General features: G+C 43.2%; 2 protein-coding genes across 6 annotated transcripts in view; both read left to right on the forward strand.

Moving 5' to 3' along the window:
* Positions 1-25865, forward strand: part of vps50 (VPS50 EARP/GARPII complex subunit) — a 99261-nt gene that overhangs the window by 29401 nt on the left and 43995 nt on the right. For all 5 annotated transcript variants that reach the window (XM_089023496.1, XM_089023498.1, XM_089023501.1 and 2 more), the window contains exons 11-12: positions 3008-3106; positions 12650-12790. In XM_089023496.1, the coding sequence (XP_088879622.1) occupies positions 3008-3106; positions 12650-12790 (240 nt within the window). The remainder of the gene's footprint in view (positions 1-3007; positions 3107-12649; positions 12791-25865) is intronic.
* Positions 16890-19395, forward strand: LOC148882689 (general transcription factor II-I repeat domain-containing protein 2A-like). The gene is made up of 2 exons (XM_089023684.1): positions 16890-18902; positions 19012-19395. The coding sequence occupies exons 1-2, from the start codon at positions 18357-18359 to the stop codon at positions 19393-19395; spliced, it is 930 nt and encodes a 309-aa protein (XP_088879810.1). The 5' UTR covers positions 16890-18356.

Genomic DNA, 25865 nt, shown 5'->3' on the forward strand with positions numbered 1-25865 from the left:
ATCAGGACTATTTGAATCATATTCATAACTGGATGTGTAACAAGAAAGTATATTCTCCGAATCTGAAGCCATTGTTTTGATTCACAATTACTGCAAGACGTCTCGGCGTGACGTTACGAAAGGGGGGCGGGACTTTCTGAAAATGCCCAATTCGCAGCTCATTTTTTTTGCAGATTTTGGACACTTTAAGTCATTTTTATTGGTGTTTTGCATTTCACTAGAAATATCATATATATCAGACAAAAGTGACAAAAATGATAAAAGTGTCCACAATCTGCAAAAAATGCTGCGAATTGGGCATTTTCAGAAAGTCCCGGCCCCCAGTTCGTGACGTCACTCCAAGACGTCTTGCATTGCTGGAGAATCAAAACAATGGCTTCAGATTCGGAGAATATGCTTTCTTGTTACACATCCAGTTATGAATATGATTCAAATAGTTCTGAAGAGGAAAGCATACATGTTTGCAATCGATTAAAGAAGTACTTGCGTATCAATTCGAGCCGTCAGGACTGCAATGTAGCATCCCAGAAATTGCACAAGATGGCCACCGAGCGGTTGTGAGGAATGAATCAGCCTGTTTCCACATGCTGATAAATTCCTCGCATGGAGCTTGGACGCCCTCTTCTGGTGCAACACGAGGTTTTCAGACCAAACAAGCATTGACGTGATGAAAGGACTGCTACAATGTGTCCTTTTTTTCGGTCAGGGGCGTTCCTTCAGTGACATCACGTACGGACTCGTCAACAACTCAAAAACAAGACTTCCGGAATATTCAGCACGCGTCTTCAAACGTAAAATATAGCTATATGCGGTGGAATCTTTGTAAAATACGCTCAGTAGAAGTCATTTGAAGCCATTTTTTTATCTATCCGGAGACGTCGGTTGTCCTTTAAGTCAAACACTGAACGGGACAGTGGAAGACACAGATGCTCTAACAGTCAGTAAATAAATAAATAATAATAATAATAGTTTTGAAAGACGCTTATAAAGGAAATGTATTATTATTATTATTATTGTGTTCCTGACTGGGTTATTCAACAAGATCTTAGATAGTGAACGGTTGCCTGAAGAATGGAGACGAAGTGTACTCGTGCCCATTTTTAAGAACAAAGGAGATGTGCAGAGTTGTACTAACTACAGAGGAATAAAGTTGATGAGCCATACAATGAGACTCTGGGAAAGAGTAGAGCGAGTAGAGTGAAGCTAGACTAAGAGCAGAAGTGAAAATTTGTGAGCAGCAGTATGGCTTCATGCCAAAAAAGAGTACGACACATGCAGTGTTTGCTTTAAGAATGCTGATAGAGAAGGTCGGAAGGAATTGCATTGTGTCTTTGTAGATCTGGAGAAAGCGTATGACAGGGTGCCCAGAGAAGAGCTGTGGCATTGCATGAGGAAGTCTAGAGTGATGAAAAAGTATGTCAGAACGGTGCAAGACATGTATCATGACTGTAAGACAGTTGTGAGGTGTGCTGTCGGTGTGACTGAGGAATTCAAGGTGGAGGTGGGACTCCACCAGGGGTCAGCTCTGAGCCCCTTCTTGTTTGCTATGGTGACGGACAGGCTGACAGACGATGTTAGACAAGAATCTCCTTGGACCATGATGTTTGCGGATGACATTGTGATCTGTAGCGAGAACAGGGAACAGGTGGCGGAGAAATGAGAGATGTGGAGATATGCCCTGGAAAGGAGAGGAATGAAGATCAGTCGCAGCAAGACGGAATATATGTGTGTGAATGAGAGGGATCCAAGTGCAAAAGTGATGCTACAGGGAGAAGAGATAAAGAAGGTGGAGGATTTTAAGTACTTGGGGTCAACTGTCCAGAGCAATGGAGAGGTGAAGAAAAGAGGTGAAGAAGCGTGTCCAGGCAGGCTGGAGCGGATGGAGAAAAATGTCAGGTGTGATGTGTGACAGAAGGGTTTCAGCTAGGATGAAAGGAAATATAACATAAAACAGTGGTGAGACCAGCCATGATGTTTGGACTGGAGACAGTGCCACTGAAGAAAAGACAGGAAGCAGAGCTGGAGGTAGCAGAGCTCAAGATGTTGAGGTTTTCTTTAGGAGTGACCAGGTTGGATAGGATCAGGAATGAGTACATTAGAGGGACAACTCATATTAGAGACTTTGGAGAGAAAGTCAGAGAGGCCAGACTGACATGTCCAGAGGAGAGATAGTAACTATATCGGGAGAAGGATGCTGAGCCTTGAACTGCCAGGCAAGAGACCGAGAGGAAGACCGAAGAGGAGGTTTATGGATGTGGTCAAAGAGGACATGAAGGTAGCTGGTGTGAGAGAAGAGGATGCACAAAACCGGGATAGATGGAGGACATCGATTCGCTGTGGCGACCCCTGAGGGGAAAAGCCGAAAGGAAAAGAAGACCTACTGTAGTACGACGACACATATCTTCGAGTCTTCAGTAAGCCATTACTGAAGCTGCTGGCACGTAATTGCTGAATTGCGTGCCAGCAGCCATGACCTTTTGCGATGCGTCACATCCTCCTGGAGCCTCAACTGGGAAGAGGGATATTGTGGGCGGGGATACGAGCTAGGCCAGAAAAAGGCGCACAATACAAAATCTAATTTACAGCATCTTTGTTCGAACATTTTTTGACATACCTGCAAAAATGTTCGTTTGTACCGTTTTTCGTAACTCGAATGTTTATAAGTTGGGGAGCGTCTGTACATGTGTATCGTGTTTTGGGATTTGCGGTCTCAGTTACAAAAACAAACCTTGATGCACAGTTCCGATTTTTACCACCACTTTTATCGTCGTCTTCTGATGCGGCTCGAAAACCCGCAGACAGAGAGCTTTGCACCTCTGTCAGCATCCTGTTCGAAAAGTTCGAACCCCCCTCACATCTTTGTAGCTCCTTGTCAAAAGCGTTCACTCTCATCCACATCCAATTACCGTAGCCTGCGAGTGACGCATCTATATCGAAATCCCCCGGTCTTAAAGTTGATAATCCTCCCCGACTGTTCCTTCCCCCCGCCTTTTGTTTCTGTCTCCAGGAGCAGCTTGACGTTGCCCTGTCAAAGACTTGCAAGCACTTTGATGTTTCGCACTATACTAAGGTCCAGCTGGCTTACACACTCCTGGGGAAGACACAGGTGAGTTGTAGCGCCTCCTTTTCAAGGTCATAGAAATGTGGGTCTCCTCTTGCCTTAATTCTTGATTTATGTATTTATATATAGATATAGTGAGACCTCAACTTACAAACTTTTCGTCGTAAGAACGTCAAATTTATGAAAATTAAACCTTATAATAAGCACTATTTTCATAATACACACCCACCACGGCTGGCGAAGTGTTCTTCGGCGGTAGCACACGACCGAACAGCGCTCCAGCCGGCGCTACTTTCCACACCCCCTCTCTTTGAATGCACACGTCGATCGCCTACTTGGAGCTTTTTGCTGATAATTTTACTATCATGGGACCGAAAAAAACCCACCACAGGCTCGTGTTCAGCCCAATAAGACACAAAATAAAATCACCGTCGCTGAAGAAGAAGGAGATAATTGAAAAACACGAATGAGGTGTGCGTTTGTGTGATTTAGTGGCCGAGCACGGCAACCATTGCTCCCATTCTCTGGAACAGAGAAGCCATCAAAGGTGCGTCTGTTGCAAAAGGTGTTTCCGTGCTCTCAAAGCGACGGTCTCGGGCAATTGAAGAAGTTGAAAAACTTCTGTTAATTTGGATTCACGAAAAGCAGCTATCCGGCGACAGCGTGAGTAAAGCTATTTTATGCGAGAAAGCACGGCTAATTCACGCCGATATCGCCATGCGCCAACCTGGAAGTCCGGCGCTTATTGAGGATTTTAAAGCCAGTTACGGATGGTTCGAGAACATCTGAGGGCGAGGAGGAGAAGGCAATGTTGGCAATGATGTGCAGGCTTTTACCGAACAGTTCCATCTTCCAGAAAAGACTGGCTATGACAATCATCAACATGATGAACGATAATGTGATGCCTCAGCTTCGTAAGACCTTACAAGTCAGAAAGCAACAGGTGTCAATTACGAGGTTTTTAATCAGCAAAAATGATGAGGAGCCTCCAAAGAAAAAAGAAGAGAAGCCACACCAGAGGTTAAGTTACCAACAGTCCTTATGTAAGGTGCCTGTCCTTCCATAAGCCATCAACGACCATCAAAAGGGTAAATACAACTTTATTTTACAGCACAGTTTATTTCTTTAATTACAGCCCTCATGTAATGTGCCTCTCTTTGTGACTTTATGATACAATGCAGTGTATTTCTTTCATTACAATACAATAGCACATATATATTATACATAGAATAAGGTATGTTGTGTATAGTTTTAAGGCTTATTTAGTTAAAAACTATATTTTATGGAAACCCGGGAACGGATTATTCCTATTTTAATGGTTTCCAATGGGAAACATGTTTTTGTGATACACACTTTTCACCTTACACACTCTGTCTGGGAACCAATTAAGTTCGTAAGTTGAGGTCTCACTGTATATACAGTAAAGTCTCGTTATATCGATATTCAAGGGAGTCCGAAAAAATATCGATATAACCGGGACTATCGATATATCCGACCCTGTTTGCATGTAATTTTCTCCGTGCGTGCATAGAAATAGTATCGATATAACCGGGACTATCGATATATCCGATATCGATATAACGAGACTTTACTGTATATATATATATATATATAAAGTAAAGTGTCGTTATATCGATATTCTCTGGAGTCGGAAAAATTGTCGATATAACCGTACTATCGATATATCCGTCCTGCGCCGAACTGCATTAAAAGGGGGGGGGCAATACGTGAATGGGGGATCTTTGACATGGCATGTAATTTTATCATTGGGTTCATGGATTGCGTATCTAGCATGCTTTTTGTACAGTAGTGAATTGAAAAATAAACTTAAATAAAATGCATAAAATAAAAACGTCTTTACACTTTTTTAATGACTATTTCCTTTCAAAAATGCAACCAATGCAAAATCCTCATGTTGTTCTATTCACACGAAACCACGAACGCCAGCATGTACAAACATGAAAAACAGTGCTTGTTGCAAGCGATAAAGATATCTGAATGAAATACAATTGAAATTAAATACATGGATGGAAAACAAAAACTAAAATCTACATACAACCACAAGTGAAATGAGAATTGCTCGAATTATAATATGAGTCATACACTGCAGTATAAACCTTTGAAAAATATGAAGCAAACCCTGAACTCCTTATTTGAGACGATTGGGCTTCATATGCAGCTGAACAAATCAGAGTGAGCTGCACGTGGGTGAGGGCGGCATCATGGGGGGGTGTAGAAACAGCCCCAAGCCCACTCAGTGTACTGAAAAACAGAAATGTTTCAAAAAGGGTAATGAACTCTTCCCCCTTGATGCGGTTCTAGAAAAGCAAAAAAAATGTAATCAGTCCCCCTCCCCCTAAAGAAAAGAAAAAACCCTGGCAGCCTTATTTTAAGAGATTTTGCAAATGGTCTATTTTTGGCTGCGTTTAGCTAGAGCAGGGGTGGCCAACCAGTCAGAGGCTAAGAGCCACATTTTTTACTATGTTACTGCAAAGAGCCACATCAAGATGGCGGCGCGTGTACACGTAGCGGCTCCCCTCTCTCCTGGCAAATTGGCATTTTTGTGTTTATTATGTTTGTTAAAGTCATTATAAGTGCCTTGCACGCTGGGTCCGAGAGCACAGTCATTTCATCTGTGCTGTATGTCATGCATATGAGCATATTCGACAATAACGCTGACTTTGATAAACATGGGCACACATGAACACTCCATTGCCCCATCCCTCACACACACAGACCTCTGCTCAGACAGATTTATTATAAGTATCACCTTTTAAATAATCTTAAATTAATCTTATCCAGGGTCTCGCTGGCAGTGACGTGCGGTGAGGTTCATGGCTGGTGATGCACTGACGTCATCACAGTCAGATTTACAAACATGAACTCTACAGAGTAGCTTATACACCATTTGATTGGCAACAGTTAACGTGTCAGCATGTCACGTCAGCATTCTTTATATATACAGACTTGCATAGATTTTTTTTTTTTAAATGTTATATCGTGTTACCTTAAATGAAGTCCATGCGCCGCTCCTTCTGAAGAAAGGCATCGATAACTTCTTTGTAGAAGCCCTCCTTATCTTTCAAAATTTTTTTTAAGTCTCTCTGTCTCAATGGAGATCAATGCCAGTGAAGAAAGTCGTCCTTGATCAGTCCTGTTCCAACTATGTTTTCAGTCTTTTCAGTGCTGAGAATGACCGCTCCACTGATGCTGTAGTAGCTGGAACAGTGAGCACGAACTGGAGCAACTTTGTCACCTCACGAATAGTTTCAATGAGATCCTTCAGGGCCAAAAAGCTGAGAAGCTGTCCAGGAGATTCACATCCATCCCTCACCATTTGTGAGCTATACAGTCCGGTGTTGGTCTTCCTTTAATTATTATCTCCTGCTTCGATTGAAAGTCCAGTTTAGAAAATTCTTTCAATTTAGATATGTAATCCTCCATTCTGAAAATAAGGCGAAGCAACACGAAAAAACGACTGGATGGTGGCACTTAACTTGCTGTTTACTGTAGCTTGCTGTCACTAATTCTATTATTGTGCAGCCGAGGAGTCGCAGAAGAACTGTGTGCCTCACCTATGCACAGAGTTTTGATAAAACTAAAATAAACACTGTTGTGCAGTGTTTATAATGTACAGTGACTGTACATTATGTACACCAGCTAAACCATAGAAATTTAGTTCATATTCTAAAAGTGTTTGAAAACTTTATTAGCGATATGCAGAGAGACAGCAATGCGGTCTCACTGCAGAGCAAGCCAGCACAATTAGCATAGTCATTGCGCAATCCACGGTGAGGCTCAGCCGGCTGCTGCCTCACCGCTCGTCTCTACTTAGTACAGTAAAGTCTCGTTATATCGATATTCTCGGGAGTCGGAAAAAATATCGATGTAACCAATAGACTGTGCAATGTTCCAAGCCAGTTGGTATGATGCAAGCGTTAGGGTCTCTGGTTGCGTTGTAAATTTTCGGAAAAATATTATCTGCTTTTCAGTCTGAGTTTTTAAAGTGACCAACTTGTGCTTGCGAGGTTCAGTCCCTTTGGGGAATTCTTGGTCGATGTTCGCGTGGAGTGAGCTGAAGTGGCGCTGAAGATTTGAAATGCGCCAATGACGCCTGACATATAAGGCAGAATGGCTTGCCCTTACGCTCAACAAAAAAATATAAACTCTCCCACTCTGTTAAAAACGTCCTGTGTTCGTCTTCATATTTTCGTTTTGCTGTGCATTTTTTTTCCCTGCCATTTTGAGAGCGAACTTGACGCAAATGAATTGTTTACGTCGTAAACAATTTGTGTCGAGTCTCTGATTGGTTGGCCACCCATGGTTTACGACATAAATGATTGATTTTCATCACACGCACAATCGTGTTAACGTCACATGGGCAGCTTGATACCGTAATTTCACGACTATCAGGTGCACTTAAAAGTCTTCACGATTCTTAGGTGCCCTTGAAAGTCTTAAATTTTCTCCAAAATGTGCAGCGCGCGCTATGGTTACGAAATTACGGTACATGCGGCTCGGGAGCCGCGGGTTGGCCGGGCCTGAGCTAGAGCCTCATTCCGTCTTTCCAGTGGTATTCAAATGGCGATGGGATAAAATGCAAAGTCCACTTTCATCTTAATGAAGGAATTATGTCACAAGGAGCGAGAATGGAGCTCACTGATGACTTTTTAATAGATCTCGGACAACAATACATCTTTCTGTCATGGAGAAAAACAAGCTATTAGGCGTGGCCTGAAATGCCAATGCTTGTTAAATGATTACTCACCAGCGAGCTGCAAAACATTTCTCACTTTCTCACCAACATTTTCACAATCCCCGTGTATAAATATTATTCATCTCCAAGGACAGCGCATATAATAAATATGTGGTAGATTTATTTTCATTGATTTTATTTGCGCAATCCACAGTGAGGCTCAGCCGGCTGCTGCCTCACCGCTCGTCTCTACTTAGTACAGTAAAGTCTCGTTATATCGATATTCTCGGGAGTCGGAAAAAATATCGATGTAACCGGGACTATCGATATATCCGACCCTGCGCGCATGTAATTTTCTCCTTGCGTTCATAGAAATTGTATCGTAATAAGCAGTACTATCAATATAACCGATATCGATATAACGAGACTTTACTGTATTTGAACGGTAAATGTGAAAATTCAGCGAGTTTGAAAAAAATCCAAAAATGGTGACGTTAAATGGAAAAGAACTTTAAAGTACAAACCACCAAATAAATATAACTGTTTAATTTATTTTTCATTTGATATTTCCATAATGACAGGGGTAGTCCTCGTCTTTCTCTTCCATGAACAGTTTCACGGCATCCAACAGATCAAAAAAGCAAGAAAGTACTTTGCCTTTTGACAGCCACCTCACAGTGCAGTGCAGCGGCAGGTCACCTGGAAGCCCTTGGTCCAGCTCAGCGATGAGATTCTTGAATTGTCTGTGGTGAAGCGCATGAGTGCGGATGTAGTTGACGATTTGCATCACAGGCTTCATGACATTCTCTAAATTCAATGATTTAGACACGAGTTGCTCCCTGTGGATGATGCAGTGGAAATTCCAAAACTCAGGAAATGTTTGGTCAGCTTTGCACAGCCCCACAAGCCCGTTCACATATCCGATCATGGCAGGTGCTCCATCCGTGGCTATTGCAGTCAGTTTTGGGATGGGCTGCAAATGCAGCCATCATTGTTTCCTTCACATCTATGCCACGGGTTCTGTCTTTTAATGGCACAATATCAAGGAGTTCTTCTTTGAGCACACAATCCTTTGTCACACACCGTGCAAATATTGCCAACTGAGAGGCTTGTCATGTATGTCACAACTTTCATCCAATGCGACACTAAAATACTCACATGCTTGAAGGTCAGAGTGCTGCTGTGATTCAATAGCGGTGCTAATGTCTGAAATTCTGCGTTCAACAGTGTGGCGGGACAGTTGGACATCTGCTACCATTTGTTTTAGTCGTTTAGTCGTCTTCAGGAGACAAGATTTCAACAGCGTCACTGAGGCATTTCTTAATAAACTCCCCTTCGTTGTATGGCTTTTTAGACTGTGCAATGTTCCAAGCCAGTTGGTATGATGCAAGCGTTAGGGTCTCTGGTTGCGTTGTAAATTTTCGGAAAAATAATGTGCAGCGCGCGCTATGGTTTACGAAATTACGGTACATGCGGCTCGGGAGCCGCGGGTTGGCCGGGCCTGAGCTAGAGCCTCATTCCGTCTTTCCAGTGGTATTCAAATGGCGATGGGATAAAATGCAAAGTCCACTTTCATCTTAATGAAGGAATTATGTCACAAGGAGCGAGAATGGAGCTCACTGATGACTTTTTAATAGATCTCGGACAACAATACATCTTTCTGTCATGGAGAAAAACAAGCTATTAGGCGTGGCCTGAAATGCCAATGCTTGTTAAATGATTACTCACCAGCGAGCTGCAAAACATTTCTCACTTTCTCACCAACATTTTCACAATCCCCGTGTATAAATATTATTCATCTCCAAGGACAGCGCATATAATAAATATGTGGTAGATTTATTTTCATTGATTTTATTTTTCAGGCATTTAAATTAACCGCTGAATATTCCATGCTGGAATATGGTGTCACAATTGTAAATCTGGAAATTGTGTTGTTTTATGAAGTATTTACGGTTTACGAACGGTTTACGAACGCCTTGCCTTATGAACTTTTCGATTTACGAACGTTAAATTTATGAAAATTAAACCTTGGATTACGCACGCTACTTTTCGCGATACACACCCCCCATCACGGCTGGCGGAGTAATCTTCCGCGGAACACCACTCTGCCGCAGAACACCAAAACACATGAGCGAAAAGCGCCCCAGCCGGCCTGCCTTTCCATACCCCCTTTCTCTGAATGCACATGTCATCCAAAGTGAGCGAGTGAGAGAGAGAGAGAGAGAGAGAGAGAGAGAGAGACGTCGCCGGCCTGCCTTACCACACCCCCTTTCTCTGAATGCACACGTCGGTCCAGAGCGAGCGAGAGAGAGAGAGAGAGAGACTGTCACGTCCCCTCGAGGAGTGGTGACAGGACTCGAGGGATGACGGAAGGTGGTTAAAGTCGGATCCAAAATACACGGTGGAGTCAGTGATTCCAAAGAAAGAGTTTTTACTGAGACACATATGGCATGAACAGAAAATAAGGGCAAGGTAGAGGGCAACGACAAAAACAGACCTGCGTGCAGAGGGGTGACGGGGAACTTCCGGGAATACACCGACAATAACTGAACGGTAAGGGTGGCTTTTATAACCAGAAGGCACAATTAAGGAAATGGGAAACAGGTGTGTGAATCAGGAGAGCCAGGAAGGGAGGGGCCCGCTCCAAGGAGCAGCGGAGGAAGAGAGAAGAGGGGAGGGGCACGCTCCTGGCGTCGACGAGGATGTGACAGTGCCCCCCCCCCCCTCAACGGACGCCTCTTGGCGGCCCACCCGGTTTGGCGGGGTGAGCCAAATGGAATGCCCGGGTGAAAGATGGGTCGAGGATCCAGGAACGGGGGACCCACTGACGTTCCTCTGGCCCATAGGCCTCCCAATCGACCAGGTACTGCACTCTCCTGCCCATGCGCCTGGAGTCCAGTATCTCCCGCACGGTGTAGACCGGGCCGTTGTCCAACATCCAGGGGGGGGGGGTGTAGGAGCTAGGGTGCTGGTCTCCACTGGCTTGAGGAGGGAAACGCGGAAGATCTCTCAGCGCTCGATCGTTGTAGCCGCTCCGGGCAGCCAGGATGCGGAAGTCGATGGAGTACTCAGCGGCCGAACGCATCCCTTGCACACAGTCGATGTGGGAACAATGGGGAACAGGTGCGTGAGTCAGGAGAGCCAGGAAGGGAGGGGCAGCGGAGGAAGAGACAGGAGGGGAGGGGCATGCTCCTGGCGTAGATGAGGATGTGACAGAGAGAGAGAGTGAGTGAAAGAGAGAGAGAGAGACACACACACACACACACACGTCGATCGCGGAACGAAGGAGTTTTTTTACAGATACTTTTGCTTTTTTGAAAAAGAAAAAGACACCACAGGCTTGTGTTCAGCCTAAGAAGACACAAAAGAAAATTACAGTCGAGGAGACGAAGGAGATCATTGAGAAACACGAACAACGTGTGCGTTTGTCATATTTAGCCGCTTAGCGGATATGCTAAGTCCATTTCAATGTGTATCATTGTGTTCAGCTGATAGAAAAGGCTTGGCATGATGTTACCCTTCGATCCTTGAAAGCAGCATGGAAGAATTTGTGGCCCGCATGCATCCTTGAGAGGGACTTTGAAGGATTTGATCCTCATGACTCTGTTGTTTTGGACGACATTGTTTCCATTGGACAGAACATTCAACACAAAGTGGATGCACATCGAGGAGCTTTTGCTGACCATAATGAGGTCCTCAACACACAGGATTTGATTTGCTAAGTGGAATGATGTGCTGGCTTTTATTGAACAGTTCCATCCAGAAAAGACTGTGGCTATGAGAATCATCAACATGATGAATGATAATGTGATGCCACAGTTTTGTAAGAAGCAACAGGTGTCAATTAAGAGCCATCAACGACCATCACAAATGTAAATAAAGTGACTTTATTATATAGTGCAGTGTATTTCTTTCTTTACAATACAATATCACATTTATTATACATAGAATAGGGTATGTTGTGTGTAGTTTTAAGGCTTATTTAGTTGACAATTATATTTTATGGAGACCTGGGAACGGATTATTCTCATTTTAATGGTTTCCTATGGGAAATTTTTTTGGGGGATACACACTTTTCGCCTTACACACTCTGTCGGGGAACCAATTAAGTTTGTAAGCCAAGGTCTCACTGTATTTATTTTTAACTCATTCCCTGCCAGGCGATGTGCAAAAATGTCCACTCCAGTGCCAGGGTTTTTGTAATTTTCACTCAAATTTTAGGACCAACAGAATATTGAGTGTTAAGCCTACATAAACATTCAATACAGTGTTAAAAACCTTAGACTCTCTTCTTTTGTCAGAAAAAGAGTTCATTCCTAAGTTATATACATCTGGAAGTATCTGAGTTTGAAATGAGGGCGATAGTACAAAATACAATACATTGCACAAATACAATTACATGCATACCCCTGCAAGAAAAACCAAAACTCTAACAAATTCAGGAACACTTTTCAATTTCCGAATAAATGCGGGAATGGCAGCGAATGCGTTAAAAACATTTGTTATACTGAAAGGTATGTGGGCAAATGGTTAGCTGCTGACTGTTGCTAACCATTAGCATGTCTGCCTCACAATGCAGATGTCCAAGGTTTGATTCCACCTTTGGTTTTCTGTGCGCAGTTTGCATGTCCTCCCTGCGCCTGTGTGGGTTTTCTCAGGGTATTTCAGTTTTCTCCCACGTTTCAAAAACACACATAGCACGTTAATGGAGTACTCTGAAATGTCCTTGGGTATGAGTGTGAGCGCGAATGGTTCTTCGTTTCTATGTCCTTTGCGATTACCTGCCAACCAGTTCAGGGTGTCCTCCTCCTACTGCCCAAAGACATCTGGGATAGTCACACAGCCAGATTCCACCATCATATTCAGAATTGTCTGTTTGCCGTTCTCCGCAGACCGCTATGGACCAGCTGCACATGCACTTTACCCAAGCCATCCACAACACTGTGTTCCAAGTGGTGCTGGGATACGTCGAGCTCTGTGCTGGCAATGCTGATACCAAGTTCCAGAAAATGCAATATAAGGATCTGTGTACGGTAAGACACTCACGTCCCGCACCTTCAATAAGCAGGTCACCTTTGACCAGGTCGGACTCTTATTGACCCGATCGACAGTGTCAGTACTTTCCTATTAGGATTGTGTAAGGCGGTCGTTTAAAAAACTACTAGGTTTCAAAAATTTACAAGGGTTTACAACAAATAAAACAAAATTCACTGCATGGGTGCGGGAGGGCAATTTAGTCTTAAATGAAGAAGTTTGGGAGAATATCTGTGGGATACAATGGAAAATTTCAAGGTCACGGGTCTGGCGAGAGTTTTGTTGTAAAACCCTGATAAGATTTTTCATCATCCCAGCCCAAAATAAACATTACATGAAGTCTTCAGCATGCTGGCGGCAATGTGGGTGCCTTGAAGCAAACCATTTCCACATATTCTGGGACTGTACATCCTTGGTACCATTTTGGAGGGAGGTACATGAAATTTTTCAGATGGACATCCAATTTACATTTGAGTCCTTATACCTTGGTGCCATAACATCAGTAAATGTTTCCAATAATACCAAATATTTATTCCAAATTCCAAGTGCGACTAGCAGAAAGGCTAAGAAAGTGGTTAAAACCTGAAACACCTACCATCGAAGAATGGTTTGACATCATCTATGACATATTTAAAATGGAGAGGATTACATTTGTTTTGAGATCGCAAGAAGACATTTTTTTTGAAAAGATGGGAAATATAGATGAAGTATATCACACCAATACGAACATCATTTGTTTAAAGCCACTCTCTTGACTCTGTCCTTTTTTTTCTTTTTTTTATCCTGCATTTAAACCCCCCGTAGCAGGAAGCGTTATGAGTCAAATATCTTATTTTATTTTATTTTATTTTATTTCATTTAATTTTTTTCTCTCTCTTCTCTTTTCTTTCTTAGTTTTCATTTCATTATATTATAAAAATGGTTACACAGTTGTATTAAAGGGTACATTACTAGTCCTTACGTGTTTTGTATTACTCACCTAGTTTTGGTTATTTTAAGATGGAACTGCTCCAGAGTATTAATGGGCGTACAAGTGAGTTGTATGCTTTTTTCTTTTGGACCTGTGAAATCATGATAAATGATTTAAATTGAAAAAAAGCTACTAGGTACATATAATAAAGCCAATTAAAAGTGAAGCGTTGTACGTGGTCATGTCAGCACGGGTGCCTTACTTTCCTTTCCCCTTTTGTGTCTGAACTAGTGTCATCTAGGTTCCCACTTTCAATTAAATCCCAGAATGCTGTTTTTTAAGCCATAACTTTGTCAATGTATCCAGAATTTACTGGGACAAATTGCAGTGCAGAAGGTTAAAGGTTCCCCATGTCTTTTGTGGATGTTGTTCCATTTCTGTCCCATTTAACAACGTATTCAAGTTTTGATTGTTTTTTTTTTCTTTTTTTCTTCACACTCTGCTTGCTTGTTGACTTTTTGTTGTTTGGCTGGCACAGCTGTCATGCGGCAAATTTCAAGTGCTCTCCCTTCTACCTGTTTTTTCAGCCCTCTCTCCGCTTTAAATTTCCATCGACACTATTTGCTTTTGCAAAGGTGTATTTGTATGATTGGACAGAGATGACAGGCGGTGACTTAAAAGACATAAAACAACAAAAAGTATTACATTTTATGGATTTTTTTATGACACCGTAAATGTTGAACTCTAACCAACCACGCTATTAGATACACCCATGGAGTCCGGTGAGAAATAGTAGCTGACATAAATTTTATTTCCTGTACATTATTCTCTCCTTAGAAAAATATGGGTATTTTTTTGTAGTTTCCAATTTTTAGAAAGCTACATTATTGTGTATAAGGCGCACCCAAAAACCTTCATTTTCTTCATAAGATGACCCTATACTCCGGTACGCCTTATAAATGAAAAAAAGTTTGAAAATACACTCCTCATTGGGAGTGCACCTTATACTCCGGTGCGCCTTATACACCAGAAATTACGGTCCACAGTAACATATTGCAAAACTATTTTGATGACCTTATTTTCAGTAATTCCCTAAGTGGGAAGAGTAAGATCTCTCCTTTACTTTGAAAATGCACCATTCATTGGGGTGGGCCTTATACTCCGGTGCGCCTTATACGCCGGGAAAAACAGTACATTGTAACATATTGCAAAACTATTTTGATGACGTTATTTTCAGTAATTACCTGAGATTAAGATCGCTCCTCCTTTACTTTGACTCCTCGCTACCTTGTTTTAACACCTCTCACATCAAAGGTGGGCAGTTTTGAAAATGGGCTGCCTTTTTTGCTTGCTTGAGAGAGCAATTCCGATCGAGCGTTGACTCTTTTTTTTCTACGTTAAGGAAAGGTTGAATGATGTGAAAGCATTGAACCCTTTGAACCCACCTTTCTGATTGTGTGACTTAAAATTCAAGAGCAATGGGAAGTCTCCAAGAGGTCACTCAGGATTACGGTGAGGCCATATTAATTTTACATCAGCATATCATCATTATTTCCCAGACTTTGTATAAATCCTTTGGTCTATTGGATTCTGTCATTCCAGTCACATTTTGTTTGGAAATACAGTAAAGTCTCGTTATATCGATATTCAAGGGAGTCCGAAAAAATATCGATATAACCGGGACTATCGATATATCCGATATCGATATAACGAGACTTTACTGTATATATTTTTAAAAATTCCCCCCTTTTTTTCTTTGAAGTTACTCAAAGGCATTTCCTTTCATGCAGGTGTAGTATTCATACCAAACAATACAGAGCTGCTACATCAGCATTTTTTTCCAACTTGATGGATATGGATGTATTTGTTTTAAAGGCTCTCATGATGATGAACCCTCTATGGACTTCACAGTTATGTCGCTAGTTTTTTGAGAAGATGTACGTCAAACCTGATCCGGTCTGAAATGGGCGGCTCAAAATTGTGTTCCCATGGGGAATTTTCATCTCCTTGCCGATTGTCTAATCTGGTTTAGGTTTCTTCAAAGTACTTTGATGATGAACGGAAGATTCAGGTTACTGAATAATCGAAACAGTTTGACTACAAATGGAGCCTAGTGTCTTTTATTTTTTGCGATGGTCAATCCAGTATCACCGTCTTATATCCACCAATGGTTCATTTGCTTTATCTGACAAGCACGGATGAACACAACAAGACCCCGATTCAATCCATCTCCTTAAAAGTAGAGAAGAGTTTGAAATCATTCTAAACGGTGTGAGAATAATGTGTCTACTTCCCTCAAAATGAGTCACGCTTTGCGAGCCGGCGGTGGTAATTGTGTCTTTCATGTCCTCCTCCCGTTCTGTGAAAGTGAAAGTGCACATTATCTTCCAACCCCAAACTAATAAGTGAATGGCGCAAAGAGCTGTAGCGGGGCCACATCAAACATGCATGTCGTAATTTCATCCATATGGTCACGCTTGCTGCAGAGTAGTGTCTGTACATTAAAAAAGGTTTTTACAATACAGTACAATACATATTGATTTATATAGTGCTTTAACAATAGCTGAATCTGTAACATAGTGCTTACTTAACATGTACAACTATCACATACAAGAAATAAAGCAGTCACAAAGATGGTAGAAAACACCAAGGAGTAAAACTACGATCAAGTCTTAATCATGCTGAGTCAAATGCCAAAGATTTCAAGTTTTTATTAACTCATTCACTGCCATTCACAAATTTATTCGGGAATTAAAAATATGACGAAGAGCAGGGGTCCCCACCGGTCATTTGGTGGCAGGCCGCGCAGAAAGAATAAATAATTTACATAATTTCAGTTTTATTTATTATCTGAGTCCGAATTGTTTTATTTTGAAAAATGAAAAGTCGCCGCTTTCAGCACATTTCCGTGACGAGGAATGGGTCAATCTGTCACTTCAGGGGAAAATGACAAGTATCTTCAAGTTGGCTGATAAAGTAGCTGCATTTAAAGCCAAACTGGATTTGTGTTGACGGCACGTGAATAGCAGTGTATTTGACATGTTTCAAACATTGGCGGGGTTTTTGGAAAAGACTGAGCCCGAGCCTTTATTGACGAGCTGCCAAGGAATGGATCCGCAATCCATTTGTCAACAAACCAGGTGAATCCAGCATGCAAATGATGGCGGACTTAAAAGTATGTTTGAGGCAACAAATCTGCCGGTCTTTTGGATTAAAGTGATGGCAGAATACCCCGAGATTGCCACAACAGCACTGAAAACCCTCTTGCAGTTTCCGACATCTTATTTGTGTGAAGCGGGGTTTTCTGCAGTGACAACAACCAAAACAAAACCTACGGAGTAGACTGGACATAAGCAAGACACTTCGGGTGTCATTGTCTCCCATTATCCCTAGATGGGACCGTCTCGTTGCAGAGAAACAAGCTCAAGGGTCCCACTGATTCAGTTGTAGTGAGTTGTATTTTTCATTCGCTTTCTACTTGTTTTTGTGGTGTATCTTATTTTGAAGGCACATTTAAACATTACCATGGTGACCATAGAGCAGGCCCGGCCAACCCGCGGCTCCCGAGCCACATGCGGCTCTTTGGCTGATTTCATGCGGCTCTTAAGGGGCCGACTCGTAAGGGCCGTCCACATGACAAGCGTAAAAAAAGTTTGGCGCTGGCGCTGCCATGCATCCTCTATGTACCGTAATTTCGTGACCATAGCGCGTGCTGCACATTTTGGAGAAAATGTAAGACTTTTAAGGGCACCTGAGAATCGTGAAGACTTTTAAGTGCACCTGATAGTTGTGAAATTACGGTATCAAGCTGACCATGTGACGTTAACACGCATGTGCGTGTGATGAAAATCAATCATTTATGTCGTAAACCACGGGTGGCCAACCAATCAGAGACTCGACACAAATTGTTTACGACGTAAACAATTCATTTGCGTAAGTTCGCTCTCAAAATGGCAGGGAAAAAATGCACAGCAAAACGAAAATATGAAGACGAACACAGGACGTTTTTAACAGAGTGGGAGAGTTTATATTTTTTTGTTGAGCGTAAGGGCAAGCCATTCTGCCTTATATGTCAGGCGTCATTGGCGCATTTCAAAGCGTCAAATCTTCAGCGCCACTTCAGCTCACTCCACGCGAACATCGACCAAGAATTCCCCAAAGGGATGGAACTTCGCAGGCACAAGTTGATCACTTTATAAACTCAGACTGAAAAGCAGATAATTTTTTTCCGAAAATTTACAAAGCAACCAGAGACCGTAACGCTTGCATCATACCAACTAGCTTGGAACATTGCACAGTCTAAAAAGCCATACAACGAAGGGGAGTTTATTAAGAAATGCCTCAGTGACGCTGTTGAAATCTTGTCTCCTGAAAACGACAAACTAAAACAAATTGTAGCAGATGTCCAACTGTCCCGACACACTGTTGAACGCAGAATTTCAGACATTAGCACCGCTATTGATTCACAGCTGCACTCTGACCTTCAAGCATGTGAGTATTTTAGTGTCGCATTGGATGAAAGTTGTGACATACAAGACAAGCCTCAGTTGGCAATATTTGCACGGTCTGTGACAAAGGATTGTGTGCTCAAAGAACAACTCCTTGATATTGTGCCATTAAAAGACAGAACCTGTGGCATAGATGTGAAGGAAACAATGATGGCTGCATTTGCAACAGCAAATCTGCCCATACCAAAACTGACTGCAATAGCCACGGATGGAGCACCTGCCATGATCGGATCTGTGAACGGGCGTGTGGGGCTGTGCAAAGCTGACCAAACATTTCCTGAGTTTTGGAATTTCCACTGCATCATCCACAGGGAGCAACTCGTGTCTAAATCATTGAATTTAGAGAATGTCATGAAGGTTGTGATGCAAATCGTCAACTACATCCGCACTCATGCGCTTCACCCCAGACAATTCAAGAATCTCATTGCTGAGCTGGACCAAGGGCTTCCAGGTGACCTGCCGCTGCACTGCACTGTGTGGTGGCTGTCAAAAGGCAAAGTACTTTCTTGCTTTTTTGAGCTGTTGGATGCCGTGAAACTGTTCATGGAAGAGAAAGACAAGGACTCTCCCATGCTCTCGGACCACGAGTGGATTATGGATCTGGCTTTTTTGGTCGACATGCTGTGTCACTTGGACAAACTGAACCTTACCCTGCAGGGTAAGTCAAAAATTCTGCCTGACTTGGTGCAAAGTGTGTTTGCGTTTGTCAACAAACTGAAGCTGTTCAGGGCGCATATTCAAAAGGGAGATTTAACACATTTTTCCACTCTGCTAACAGCCAGCTCGCAAGTCACCACCTAAGAAAAGAGCCAGAAATGCAACACTGGTTGAAAACTTGCACGAAAACTTTGTGACCCGATTAAGTGATCTACAACTGAAAAGGCCGCAGATTACGTTCCTTGTCGACCCGTTTAATGCGGAGACGGACTGTTTGAAAGCCTCGCTAGTCACAGATGAAGCTGCGGCTGAGTTAGAGATGATCGATCTTTGTGAGGAAGATCAATTGAAACCTGCTTTAAGGGAAGGGACCATTGAGTTGTGGAAACGCGTGCCAATGGAAAAATACCCCAATGTCAAACCGGCTGCGCTTAAGATACTGTCAATGTTTGGGTCAACATACGTCTGCGAGTCTGTGTTTTCTATCCTTGAAACATGTGAAATCAAAGCATCGATCGGTTCTGACTGACACTCATGTAAAAGAATTGCTTCGAGTGGCAACAACAGAATGCAAGCCAGATTTAATGAGCATGGTTCAAGACAAAGAATGCCAGAAGTCCCACTAAGCAACATGCAAACTATTGTCAATTATTACATTTTTGTATGCTGACTTGGTTTTACTGAGTTTGTGTGTGGAAAGACAGTGTTCTTTGTTGCCTGTGGTTTTAGTACTCTTTGAGTCAATTTCCAATATATTTGCTGATTTTGTATTTAAAAGGTGATACTTATAATAAATCTGTCTGAGCAGAGGTCTGTGTGTGTGAGGGATGGGGCGATGGAGTGTTCATGTGTGCCCATGTTTATCAAAGTCAGCGTTATTGTCGAATATGCTCATATGCATGGCATACAGCACAGATGAAATTACTGTGCTCCGATTGCACAGTAATTTCATCTGTGCTGTTGGCGCGTGCAAGGCACTTATAATGACTTTAACAAACATAATAAACACAAAAACGCCAATTTGACGGAAGAGAGAGGGGAGCCGCTGCGTGTTCATGCACCGCCATCTTGATGTGGCTCTTTGCAGTAAAATAGTAAAAAATGTGGCTCTTAGTCTCTGACTGGTTGGCCACCTCTGCCATAGAGCGTTAAGGGGCAGAGACAACGTTACATATGTTGTTGTTGGTGCGATGTTACCAGGACTCTGCTAATAAAGTTGTATAAAAATACACAATGGATTCACGTTTATTATTATATTTAAAAGAAAGAAAAAAAAAACAGTTTCCATGCCTGTCGTATCACTTTATTTTGTTGTATTTATCCGCCGGTCCGTGAAAATATTGTCTGACATTAAACCGGTCCATGGCGCAAAAAAGGTTGGGGACCCCTGATGTAGAGCACCATGCTGTATGTCATGCGTATAAGCATATTTGACAATAAAGCTGACTTTGACTTGATTCCCGATAAAGATCTGGCAATGGCCTCTTGTAATGGCCTCTGGCAATGTTTTTCCGTTCCACAAGGCGACAGCATTTCCATTTTTTCCATGTTCGCGCTTTGTTCCACCTCTAGCTGCTGTTAAAGTGCTACATAAACCAAAATGTATGTATTGCATTGTATTTTGGACATCCACCCTCATTTCAAGCTCAGATAACTCCAGACCCATGTAATTTAGGAATTAACTCTTTTTCTGAAGAAAGAAGAGAGTCTAAGGTTTCTTGCACTGCATTGAATGTTTATTTAGTCCTAAAACTCAATAGTCTGTGGGTCCTGGAATTCGAATGACAATGACAAAAACCCTGGCACTGGAGGACACACATTTTTACACATCTGGCAGTGAATAAGTTAAAAAAAAACAACACAAAGAAAACCAACAATGAAATGTTATACAGCAACAAATAGTGGAGTTATTGTGACAGTTCTGCCAAGAAAGATCAATTCCAGGAACGGTTATTCAAACGGCAGGATAGATGTCTCACCCCATCCAGTTGTTCGCTTCATACGGGCGCAGTCTTAACCACGATTGTGCGTCTCTTTCACATCTAAATCACAAAAGCCACTCATACCAGCGCACGTCTTCCGGTGCCTTAGTTGCTAGTTGCTTGGCAACATGCTGCTGACATGCTTAAGTTGTGGAAAATATGGAGCGTTTAATGTATGGCACATCTGGTTTGGGAAGCGGTCACATTGCGTGGGGTGTGTGTTTCGAAAATGTTCCGCGATTCTCTGTAAAAATCACGCGGGGGTAAGATTGGATTGGATTTGCCTTTATTAGTCTCACAGTGGAGAAATTTACATTTCACAGCAGCAAAGTGATGAAAGGAATGAAAGTAGAAAAACAAAATACATACACTCTCGCGGCGCCGTCTTGAAGTCAAAAGAACAAAAAAAAAAAGTAACAAATAATATGACAGCATAGAGACAATATGACAAATCAAAGACACTGTGAGACATTCATTCTTCAGGACTTGCTGTACCCTCTTTGTGATTACATGAAGCAGTTCTAGATGAAAGAGGAGAGGATCAAAGCGTCTTTCCACCAGTGGATCAGGGACATCATGGTGGAATGTGCACGTCGACTACAAGCTAAATGTTGAAAGCAAACACGCAGCTGTAGCATCCATTGACGAAAAGAGACTGTCTCACATCTCCTGTTCCACATAAATCTGCTTCAATTCCAAGCCGCAACAGTTCCACATACGCATCGGCGCTCTGCGCTGATGCTCCTTTCTTCTTATCGCGGGTTCCTCAAGCCATGTATCCATCCAGCCGCAGACTGTCGAACAGCACTGACCTTTCCGCTAAACAAAGCGGGGCTGTGAAGATGCTGCCCATTACAGATTGGGACTGTACCAAATTTGATTGAAATACTGAAGAACATTATCGCATATGTCAATGTCAATACGGTTACATATATCAAATATGCTTTTTATACTGTATTTTTATACCTCTGTGTAGGCTCTCAGTCGGACACGAGTGGTCCATCGATGTACATTGGTACCTCGGTTCTCGAACACCTCAGTGTTCGAACAAATCGGTGTTCGAACAAAATATTCGAGATATTCTTGCTTCGGCGCTCGAACATCAAGCGGTGTTCGAACGCCAATACGACGCGAGTGCGTACGCGAGGGTGGGAAGTTGAGCGGCGCACGGGCCAACTGTTGTCGCCAGCGGACGTGCTGCATTTTGCTCTAGCGTTTAATATAGGTGTACGAAGAGTTTTAGCCCCTAATCATGCCTCCAAAGAAAGAAGTGCTGCTTAAAGTGACAAAACAAAAGTAGTGCGTACAACTATTGCATTTAAGAAAGAAATAATCGCAAAATATGAAGGGGGTATGCGAGTGTCTGATCTGGCGAGGGAATACAGCATGGCGAAATCTACGATCAGTACGATATTAAAGAATAAGGAGGCATGTGAAATCTAGTGATGTGACCGTGGGAATGAGAGCAAGTGTCATTGGATAGATATTTTAAGAGAAAAGAACATCCTGTAGCCCAGTCATCCGAAGCTGTCACGTTCCGAGCGAGAGTGACGGCAGATGCCTCGTCGGAACGGAGTGGAATGTTTGGGATCCCAAAACAGACCCGTACTACCCAAGCAGGATGTTTACTCACAAATCAAAGAAAACACAGCGAGTAAGAAGGCAGGGGTTGATCCGACCCACTTACTACGCCAAAAAGCAAATGGCACACGAGGGTGCAAAATTACGCAATCCCGGAAGATGACATAAATTTACGGGACGTGAGTCCGTGATTAGGGAATGACAGCGGGTGGAGAATGGCCGGGAGAGGCAGCCCCCCCGCCCCCACCGCTGTCAACTCGCAAGTGACAGGAGCAAAGAGGTGCTTTCGGTGTTCGAAAAAATCGCTTTTCGAACAGGGTCCTAGAACGAATTATGGTCGAGAACCGAGGTACCACTGTACTTCTTTTCTGGTGTCGGACATTTTGCTCCTCATCCGAAGACCTTCAAAAATTGCTTCTTTTAACAGTGAGGTAAAAAAAAAAGCTTAGCTCAAGACAATAGATGCTTTGAAAGTGGAGTAGAAGAAGCAATTTTTGTAAAACACACGATGAAAAAATGTATAAATATAGGGCCAGAGCCACTTACAACTTTAATTCGCTGCCGAAGCTCTTCGGATGAGGAGCAAAACGTCCGACACCTTCAAAGAAGTACAGATGACGGCTGAAGAAACCTTTTTGAAATGTATTTTTATACTTTGCACTATGTACAGTTCTTTTTATGAAAGAATTGTTGTTTTTTTTTTGCAGCTGTACATTTCAGTCACCTGACATTTTCTTTCATGCTTTGCTTTTATCTTTTGACCCCAGTTAGCTGCTGTAGATTGCACATCCATTGTGGGACTATTACTTGCTGATTCTGAATCTGACTAAAATATCATGAGAAGGAAGAACAACATTACATCAGTCAAGTTTTGGATGAACCTGCAATTTTCATATTTGTTTTCATATTTATCAGGAGGGGCACATAATTGCCACTGATGGGTAATCGGGAGTTTTGTTTAGTGAGAGCTTTCCTTATTTTTTCTCTCTACAATACAATACATCTTTTCCTTTCCCCCCCTTAAGGGGTCGCCACAGCGAATCAATATCCGATAAAAGTCCGTACAGTGGTGGTAAAAATCTGAACTGTGCATCAAGGTTTGTTTTTGTAACTGAGACCGCAAATCCCAAAACACGATACACATGTACAGACGCTCCCCAACTTATAAACATTCGAGTTACAAACGAACATTGTTGCAGGTATGTCAAAAAATGTTCGAACAAAGATGCTGTAAATTAGATTTTGTATTGTGTGCCTTTTTCTGGCCTAGCTCGTATCCCCGCCCACAATATCCCTCTTCCCAGTTGAGGCTCCAGGAGGATGTGACGCATCGCAAAAGGTCATGGCTGCTGGCACGCAATTCAGCAATTACGTGCCAGCAGCTTCAGTAATGGCTTACTGAAGACTCGAAGATATGTGTCGTCGTACTACAGTAGGTCTTCTTTTCGGCTTTTCCCCTCAGGGGTCGCCACAGCGAATCAATGTCCTCCATCTATCCCGGTTTTGTGCATCCTCTCCTCTCACACCAGCTACCTTCATGTCCTCTTTGACCACATCCATAAACCTCCTCTTCGGTCTTCCTCTCGGTCTCCTGCCTGGCAGTTCAAGGCTCAGCATCCTTCTCCCGATATAGTCCCTCTCTCTCCTGTGGACATGTCCAAACCATGTCATTCTGGCCTCTCTGACTTTCTCTCCAAAGCCTCTAATATGAGTTATCATTCGAATGTACTCATTTCTGATCCTATCCAACCTGGTCACTCCCAAAGAAAACCTCAACATCTTCAGCTCTTCTACCTCCAGCTCTGCTTCCTGTCTTTTCTTCAGTGGCACTGTCTCCAGTCCAAACATCATGGCTGGTCTCACCACTGTTTTATGTTATATTTCCTTTCATCCTCGCTGAAACCCTTCGATCACACATCACACCTGACATTTTTCTCCAGCCGCTCCAGCCTGCCTGGACACGCTTCTTCACCTCTTTTCCACGCTCTCATTGCTCTCATTGCTCTGGACAGTTGACCCCAAGTACTTAAAATCGTCCACCTACTTTATTTCTTCTCCCTGTAGCATCACTCTTACACTTGGATCCCTCTCATTCACACACACGTTGTGATATCATGAGAGGCTAGCTCTCTTCGGGACAGGACAAGAAGTGCAATGGACGACAGGTTTGGATACAAACAAAATGTTTTAATCAAGGGTTCCAGGGGGAATTCACAAGCTCTGGGTGGAGCCATCTTAGGGGGATGTATTTGCCCTCCAGGACACAGCCTCTCGTGACATCACATATCCCCCCCCCCCCCCTTGAGACCGACGTCCTCGGCGGGGTGAAGGATGCGAAACAGGCCAGGAAGGCCTCCCTTCGGGAGAGGGCATCCGCATTGCCTTGGCGCTTGCCAGCCCTGTGGACAACAGAGAAGTTAAAGGCCTGCAGACTCAAGAACCACCTGGTTACTCTGCTGTTGGTCTCCTTGTTCCTGGCCATCCATTGGAGAGGAGCATGATTCGAGACCACTGTGAAACGTCTTCCCAGGAGATAGAAGCGCAATGACTCCAGCGCCCATGTAATGGCAAGGCACTCCTTCTCCACTGTGGAATAATTCTTTTCCCTGGGCAACAGCATCCTGCTAAGGTACGGGATGGGATGTTCCTCTCCTCCATGTACTTGCGAGAGTACAGCCCCCAGACCAACTTCTGATGCATCCGCTTGCACCATGAAGTCCTTGCTGAAGTCTGGTGCCACCAGGATCGGACTGGAACACAGTGCCTGTTTTAGATTGGTGAAGGCCATTTCGGCCTCTGGGCTCCATTTCACCAATCGGGAGTGTTTTTTTGTTGTCAATTCTGTCATGGGGGCTGCTATCGTAGCAAAGTCAGCGATAAAGCGTCTATAGTAGCCAGCCATGCCTAAGAACGACCTCACCTGCTTCTATGTAAGGGGTTGGGGCCAATCTTGTATAGCCCGTAGTTTTGCTTCTTGAGGCTTCACCAGCCCCCGTCCTATAGTGTAGCCCAGGTAGTTGGTCTCGCCAAATGCCAACCTGCACTTTTTCAGGTTTGCTGTGAGACCTGCTTTTCTGAGGGAGTCAATCACAGCTTGCACTCGGGGTAAGTGACTCTCCCAGCCGGGACTCTGTATGACGACATCATCCAAGTATGCCGCTGCGTACCTCTTGTGGGGGGTGAGAATCCGGTCCATTAGGCGCTGAAACGTGGCGGGTGCTCCATGGAGACCAAACGGGAGCCTGGTGTATTGGTAGAGCCCCTCAGGTGTGGCGAAGGCTGTCTTCTCCTTTGATGCCGGGGTCAGGGGCACCTGCCAATAACCCTTTGTGAGGTCAAGAGTGGTGATGAAGCGTGCCTGTCCCAGGGAGTCAATAAGATCATCAACACGAGGCATCGGATACGCATCAAATTCAGACACCTCATTCAACTTCCG

Source organism: Hippocampus bargibanti, linkage group LG20, assembly GCF_051943395.1.
Source record: "Hippocampus bargibanti isolate YZ-2025 linkage group LG20, ASM5194339v1, whole genome shotgun sequence".
Taxonomy (NCBI): domain Eukaryota; kingdom Metazoa; phylum Chordata; class Actinopteri; order Syngnathiformes; family Syngnathidae; genus Hippocampus; species Hippocampus bargibanti.

Bases quoted from the DNA above. Each gene is read 5' to 3' on its own strand.
- LOC148882689 (XM_089023684.1), top strand. From the start codon at position 18,357: ATGATGGCTGCATTTGCAACAGCAAATCTGCCCATACCAAAACTGACT. The intron at 18,903-19,011 runs GTGTTTGCGTTT...TCACCACCTAAG, and splicing joins TGCCTGACTTGGTGCAAAGT to AAAAGAGCCAGAAATGCAAC.